The 7748-nt window shown below is 55.2% G+C and overlaps 1 protein-coding gene across 2 annotated transcripts; it reads left to right on the forward strand.

The window, feature by feature from the left end:
- The first annotated feature begins 326 nt into the window (after nucleotides 1-326).
- PGLS (6-phosphogluconolactonase) lies at nucleotides 327-7499 on the forward strand. 2 transcript variants are annotated; one of them, XM_027587780.2, is made up of 5 exons: nucleotides 341-1022; nucleotides 4174-4281; nucleotides 4725-4826; nucleotides 5102-5242; nucleotides 7130-7499. In XM_027587780.2, the coding sequence occupies exons 1-5, from the start codon at nucleotides 618-620 to the stop codon at nucleotides 7265-7267; spliced, it is 894 nt and encodes a 297-aa protein (XP_027443581.1). In that variant the 5' UTR covers nucleotides 341-617; the 3' UTR covers nucleotides 7268-7499. The 2 variants fall into 2 exon arrangements, with proteins under 2 accessions (XP_027443582.1, XP_027443581.1); XM_027587781.1 differs by lacking the exon at nucleotides 4725-4826 and having other exon boundaries at nucleotides 327-1022.
- Nucleotides 7500-7748: the final 249 nt, after the last annotated feature.

Raw genomic sequence — 7748 nt, forward strand, 5'->3', positions numbered from 1 at the left:
CCCATAAGTGGCCCAGCTCCCCAGGCCCAGCAGGCCTTCTCTCCTTTCCAGACTTCTCTGCCCATGCTATTCCCTGGAACACCCTTTCTCATCAGCCAAGACCCATTTGCCCCATTCTAGGAGCTTCTCCAAGCAAGAGCAAGGGTGGAGGCCTCTCTGGGTCCTCAGAAAGACACAAGAGATCCCAAGAGAGCATTTGCAGAAGCAATTCAACAAGTACGTTTTCAGGCCCAACTCTGTGCCAGGCTTGATTCAGGGGGCTTTCCAGGCATCAGTGAACAAAACAAACCCTGTCCTCATGTGGCTTATATTTTAATTAAAGAGGGAGACAACAAAGAGCAACAAGATAAATGTTATAAGGTTCTGGAACTTCAAAGTCCACCAAAAGGTGCCTTCCGCCAGGAAATCTCCCATCTCCTCCCTCCATCCCACCCCGCAATCCCCTCTTGGGGACCCCAGCTCTGGGTCCCCTCTTCGGCCCCGCCCTGACACCACGAGGCTGAGAGCAATCGCACGGGTTCCGCCCGCTCCAGCCCAGGAACAGCGTGCAAAGAATCAATGAGCCTCCTTCGGATCGAAAGCCTGGCCCTGCCGCGACTTCACTCGGGGGATTGCGCATGTGCCAGAGGCGGTCGCCCGAAGGTACTGACAGCCGTGTGGCAGGGCCGACCCTCGCGCAGGCGCACTGGTGGCTGCCCGGAGCGCTTCCGCCTCCCCGCCGCCGCCGTCACACCATGGCCGCGCCGGCCCCGGACCTCATCTCGGTCTTCTCGAGCCCGCAGGAGCTGGGCGCGTCGCTAGCGCAACTGGTGGCGCAGCGGGCGGCGTGCTGCCTGGCGGGGGCTCGCGCCCGCTTCGCGCTCGGCCTGTCGGGCGGCAGCCTCGTCTCGATGCTGGCCCGTGAGCTGCCCGCCGCCGCCGCCCCCGCCGGCCCCGCCAGCCTCGCGCGCTGGACCGTGGGCTTCTGCGACGAGCGCCTCGTGCCCTTCGAGCACGCCGAGAGCACGTACGGTCTCTACCGGGTGAGAGCTACGGGGGCCGCCGGGGGTCACGCCGAGAGGGCCGCGCCCACCGCTTCACCCGACTACGGGGGCCGCCGGGGGTCATTTCAAGAAGGCCGCGCCCACCTCCTGAACCCCGCCACGGGGGTCGCATAGGGTCACAGTCTGCCCTCTGCCACTGTCTGGGAATGGTCTGCTGGGTGCGCTGAACTCCCACCTCCACTGCCACCCGAGTGGGCCGGTAGGGGCCTTGAAGTCTCTTTATGCTTTACCCGGTGGCCAGGTAGAGGGAACGGCCTGGGCGAGGGCGTGGAGGTGAAACAGAGTGGCCCATTCCAGGGACCTAGGGAAGTTCGGGCGCCCCAGCCTGGTAGCTTGCAAGGCAGAGTGAGGGAAGGGCCAGGCAGGAGGTAGCTGATGTGGAGCCTGGGTCTCAGTTTTCTCGTCTCCAGCCTGGACGCCTTCTTGATGATCTACACGCAGCTCTCGGCTCTGATCACCTCCCAGGCTGGTTATCTTTGGCTTGTGGCCTCAGGTCCCATAGAATCAGGGAAACTGAAGCTTGGAGGAGGCGCACTGGTGGCTGGACCCTGGGGTCCTCCGGCTGCATCTGAGCCGACTCCTCCTGCCCTGGACGGGGAAGACACGCCCAGGGAGGTGTGGAAGGGGCGGGCTTAGCCAGAAGCTTCAGGTTGCTCAGGTCCTGGGTGTGTTGCCTTCTCTTTGCATAGAAGCTTGAGCTGATGATTTCCTGTTTTTTTTTGTTGTTGTTGTTTGTTTTGTCATAAGAAGGAAAGTCTACTGATTACCAAGCGTTTTATCCACATCATCTCATGTAATTTCACAATAACCTGTGAGGTCGGGGCCGTTATTTCCTCCATTTCATAGATGGAGAAACTGGGGCCAGAAGAGGAGAGCTTGTGTGCCAGGGTCTCCTGATGACCAGCAGGGGAGCCAGGGTTTGAACCGGACCCACCAGACAGCACCTGGGGCACATCTCAGGGGCAGGGGCCTCCCTTTGTGTCTTCAAGAGCTTCATTAGAAACTGGGCTCGCATTTCTTTCTTGTTACCTTGCAAGAAAATTGAAGAACTCTTTTTTTAATTAGGCAAACTGTACTTGCTCAAGTAACAAAATTCTAACAAAACAGTAAAAAAAAAGTTAAAATGTTGCAGGGATGTTCGTTCGTGTCCCTGTATCCAGTGCTGGGGACACGGGGGTGCTGGGCAGTTCCTTCATGGGGCTCAGAGGGGCATCGGGCACCAACACACAGGGAAATAAATGAGGGAAATCCACTCAGAGCATTCACATAATGCAGTGTGGACAAAAGATAGTGTGAGAGAGAAAGTGCCCTGGGAAGGTCCTTCAGGATGGTGAGGGGCAGGGGTGCTTTGAGAGATGATGTTTGAGCTGAGGCCTGCATGTGTGAGGACCTGGCCAGGGGCAGAGCCGGGGCAGAGGGTATGGCAAAGGCAAACTCGAAGCCATGGGGACGGATGTGAGGCAAAGATTTGCTGCTTCTGCCGGTTCCCCTGTGAGGGGAGTCACGTGACTTCCCTGGTGCTGCCCTAACAAAGGACCACAAATTGGGTGGCTTAAAACAACAAGAACTTATTTTCTTAGTTCTGGAGGCCAGAGCCTGAAATCCAGGTGTTGGCAAGGCCACACTCCCTCTGGAGGCTCAAGGGGAGGATCCTTGGCCTCTTCCAGCCTCTGGGGGCTCCTGGTGGTCCTTGGCCTCCAATCTCTGTATCTGCGTCTTCATGGCCTCCTCTGATTCACTCTGTGTCCTCTCCTCATAAGGATACCAGTCATTGGATTCAGGGCCCACACTACTCTACTATGAAGTCAACTAATGATATCTGCAAAGACACCCTTCTAAATAAGGTCTCATTCTGGGGTTCTTGGTGGACATTAATTTGAGGGGCCACAAGTCAACCCAGTATAGGAGCACAGGATTGCTTCTATCCTCAAGGACGGATCTGGTGCACCTTGGGGCTCTCAGCGGGAGTGTTCTCCTGCTCAGCCTGTGTGCTCTATGCATCTTCTGCTGCTGAGGCCAGGGCTTTGCCTGGGCTGGGAGGATCAGCTGGGGCTCCCTCCTTCCTGGGAATGGTTCCTCAATGCCTGAGGGATGTTAAGAGAGAATCAACCAGCAGTTCCATTTCTAGGAAACTGCCTAACTGATGCTCCAGCCCCTGGCTCTCTGGCAGGAGGCCAGGTGGAGGAGGAGGGCATGGCTCTGAGCCTTTAGGGGAAGGGCAGCTAAGGAGAGGATCACGTGACAGAAACAGGGCACTGAGATTCCCCACTGGCTTTGCTCAATGTAATCCCTGAGGGTGTGTATCGATGCAGACCTTGGACAAAGCAGGAGGTCTTTCCAACAACAGATCTGACCCTGTCCCTCCTTGGCTCACACACCCGCCTTGGCTTCCATTACCCTCCATACAGAGCTCTTACTCCTTGGGCCAGTGTTCAGGGCAGGCAGCCCTATGTGGTCTGGTGTGTTTACTCCATGTCCCAGTCCCATGCCCCTTCTAATACAATATTTTTTGCGGCTTCCTCCTTTTCCTCCGTGGCTCAACTTGGCATTGCCTCCATGGCACAGGATCCCAAGATCCTGTGAAGGGAGGCACCAAGGTAGGGGTCACTGGTGTCCCTCCTGGAGCAGATCAAAGGCTCATCTGGGGCGATGAGGGGAAGGGCTAGAGCCCTCCCCCTTGCGGGAGGCCTGACTCCAGGTGCTTCCATAGAAATTAAATCCACCTTTCCGAGCCCAGGGTGTGTGCTATATGCTGGGCAGGGATACCCTGTAGTGGCAGCCGGAAGAGAAGTCAGTGCTTACCACCGTCACATGTGGTGCCTCCACGCAGCCATATGGGGGAGGTGCAGGCATGGGTGTGGATGCTCGGAGGAGGTGCTCTGAAGGATGCATAGGAGTTTCCCAGGCAAGGGCAGTGGCTTGTATACAGGAGGCCCCCAATCAGGCTGGACTTGAGAGACTCCTGGTGGAATGCCACTGGGATCCCGACTCACAGAGGAGGTGGGTGTAAGGACGGTCCTGTCCTGGAGGCATCCTCGCCTGGAGAATCCAGGCGGTCACCCGTGCAGACCTCGTGCCTCTGGGAGCCGTGTATTGCTGTTGGGTGACTTTGTCCCTCCGTCTGCTGCAGACCCACTTGCTCTCCAGGCTGCCCATTCCTGACAGCCAGGTGATCACCATTAACCCCCAGCTGCCTGTGGAGGAGGCGGCCGAGGACTATGCCAAGAAGCTGAGACAGGTGAGTCCCCCAGTGTGGCCCCAGGGAGGCCTCATCCACACGGCGGTGAGGGAGCAGCCCTGCGGGTGGTGCTGCATGATTGTCACCAGCAAAAACTGCCCCCACGGGTGGTTGGCAAATCCCGCCCCACCCTGGACAGATGCCATTGAGGATCCCCCTTCTGAGAGGCCACAGCACCGCCTTTGGGTCCCTCAGGGTGGCCCGGCTTCTGACCCTCTGGGAGTGGGCCTGGGTTCTCACATCGTGGGGACATTGTGTCCCCAGACTCTTGGCCAGTCAGATGGGTGAAACATGGAACCTCATAGAGTCCCGTTCATGCAGGTGAGGCTGAGCATTGCTCCCTGTGTTACAACCCCACTTGGGATTCTTTTTCTGACCACTGTCTCTTTGTGCCTTTTGAGTACCCCCCACAACGTCGCAGGACTGTCTTTTCCCCCACCCAGGCCTTCCAAGGGGACTCCATTCCAGTTTTTGACCTGCTAATTCTCGGGGTGGGTCCTGATGGTCACACCTGCTCGCTCTTCCCAGACCACCCCCTCCTGCAGGTGAGCGCACCACATGGGCCTCTGCTGACTGGGGCTTCCAGAGGGAGGGCCGCTTTTGGGGGGCCAGGAGGTACCCACAGTGGGGTTTGAGTCAGCCTCTGCCAGTTGTCTGGGCTTAACCCTTTTGAGCCTCAGGTCACCTGTCTTAAAATGAGGGTTTAAATCAAGTACCACAGGACCGGTAGGAGGGCATGGAATGATGGATGGACCATGCCAGGTGTGTGTGAGTGCTCGAGAAGCTGAAGGGACCTTGTCCTTCTGTCTCCATCCCCCAGGAGCGGGAGAAGATCGTAGCCCCCATCAGCGACTCCCCAAAGCCACCACCACAGCGCGTGACCCTCACACTTCCTGTGCTGAATGCCGCCCGAACCGTCATCTTCGTGGCAACTGGAGAAGGCAAGGCAGCTGTCCTGAAGGTAATGGCTAAGGGCCCTATTCCCAAGAAGATCAAAGGCATGTGAGCCCAGGGATGGAATATGGCCCCAGATATTACTGTGCTGGAAGCACCAGGTCCCAAGGTACTTGAGTTAATTCTTGGGCTGAAGGGGAGATGGAAACTATAATTACAGGCTAGTTAGGAATAAACAATTACAAAATCAAATTGATGAGATGAGGCCAAAGCTGCACTCAGGGGTAAATTTATAGCTTTGAAAAAGCAGTTTTAAAAAGTATTAAATAGGGGCGCCTGGCTGGCTCAGTTGGTAGAGCATGTGACTCTTGATCTCAGAGGTGTAAGTTCAAAGCCCCACAGTGGATGTAGAGGTTACTTAAAAATAAATTCTTTAAAAAAATAGTTAAAATAAATGAATTTAGCACCTTAGACTTAAGAAAAAGAACAATACCATAAATCTAGAAAAAGTGGAAGGAATACATGACATTAAAATCAGAAATTAATGAATTGGTTAAGGGGCACTTGGGTGACTCAGGGTTACGTGTCTGACTCTTGGTTTTGGCTGGGGTGGTGATCTTATGGTTGTGAGATTGAGCCCCATGTCTGGCTGTGCCCTCAGTGCAGAGTCTGCTTTGGATTCTCTCTCCCTCTCCCTCTGCTTCTCCCCCCACCCCCCCACTCGTGCTCTCTCTCTCTCTCTCTCTCTCTAAAATTAAAAAAAAAAATACAATCTTAAAAAAGAAACTAATGAATTGGTTAATATTCTTAAAAACTTAATGGTAATAGATCCCAAAGATAGACCCCTGGCAAAATTAATCAGGGAAGAAAATTATATGGCAGGAATAAGTAAAAAAGGAGGAATAAGAAAAAAAAAGAGACAGTTATACATGGTATTTTAGGAAAATATAGAATAAATAAGATATTAAAAGTAAACTAAATAATAAAAAAGATATTTTCATTGCCATTGTTGAAAAAGACCAACTATGGAAGAAACTGGCAATATTTTTAAAAAATTTACAAATAATAATTCATCCTCCCAAACTGTTGAGTACAGATGTCCCCACGGGGGGGTGGCTTGGTGTTGGGGTTAAGGGTACAGACTGTAAAGAATCCAGCAGACCAGCGTGCCTGCCAGTGATGCCCAGCATGGCCTTGGGCAGCCACTTCAGTACCCTCACCAAGCCTCAACTTTCCCATCTGCAAGGTGGGTTGGGAGCGCTCCTCCCTGTGGACCTCCTGAGGGTCAGTCCAGACAGTTTTAGCTCAGAGTACACTCACGTGAGGCCACCCAAGCCTCAGCTTCCATAACTGTAAAATGGGGGTGGGAATAGAGGTGACCTCACAGGGCTGTAAATGACAGAGTGCATGGGGCAGGCCCAGCTATTAGACAGCGGTATGTATGATTCCTGCTGATCGTAAGGTCACGTCAAGGGATCAGCACGCCACAGCCTACGGGACCAAATCCCACCAGCGAAGAAGGATTTGAAAGCGGATGGGGAAAAAAAAAAAAAAGCAAAAGCAGAATATTCTCTGAGCTGTGAAAATTCTATGAAATTCGGATTGCAGTGTCCATAAATACGGCTTCACAGGAACAGGCTATGCCCGTTTGTCGATGTGGCATCCGCTGCTGCTTTTGCTGTGTAACAGCAGGGCTGAGTGGTTGTGACAGAGACAAGGTGTGATCTGCAGAGCGCAAGAGTGACTCCGGTCCGTGCAGGGCAGGTGTGCTGATGCCCCTGTTTGGCGGCGGTCACGGACGATAGAGAAGGAAGGGACCTGCTGATTGTTTGAAGCTAAGGGCAGCGTCACGTCTTGAGAGGAGGAGAGTCTTGTCCGTGGGGGGACCCAGGAGCTCTGAGGGGTGCTGGGGGTGCTGATGGGGCCTTACGCTCCTGCCCTTTCTTCAATGCAGCGCATTTTGGAGGGCAAGGAGGAGAACCCGCTCCCCGCCGCCCTGGTCCAGCCCCACACTGGGAAACTTTGCTGGTTCCTGGACGAGGCAGCGGCCGGACTCCTGACTGTGCCCTTTGAGAAGCATTCCACGTTGTAGCTGGCCCCGAGGGACACCGCGGCGGGGACCGCAAACGACCCTCGTGGGCCGGGACCTTCCTGGGCTGGGGCCCGCTGCCACCACCGCTCCAGGCTTCATTTTCCAAAAAGCTGCGTGGTGCCACGGGAAGGCCGCAGGGTCTGGCCGCCGGCCCTGTGCCCCTGGGGTGCTCAGCCCACCGGCCATGGCTCTGCGTGACCAGATATTAAAGGGAGCATTTGCTTGAAGTCTCCACTGTCTCGTGGTCCTTGGTGGGCGGTGGAAGCGGGGATGCCCGGGCTGAGCGTGTGCCCCGAAGCCCTTGGCCCAGCGAGGGGGAGGGCAGGGATGGGGTGCCCTGGATGAGTTTCCCGGGGCTGCCGGAGCAAAGGACCACAAAATTTATGGTTGCCCAGTTCGGGAGGTCAGAAGTCTGAAATCAAGGTGCCCACAGGGTTGGATCCTTCTGGAGGCTCTGAGGGAGAATCTGTCCCGTCCCTCT

This window comes from Zalophus californianus, chromosome 1, assembly GCF_009762305.2.
Source record: "Zalophus californianus isolate mZalCal1 chromosome 1, mZalCal1.pri.v2, whole genome shotgun sequence".
NCBI lineage: Eukaryota > Metazoa > Chordata > Mammalia > Carnivora > Otariidae > Zalophus > Zalophus californianus.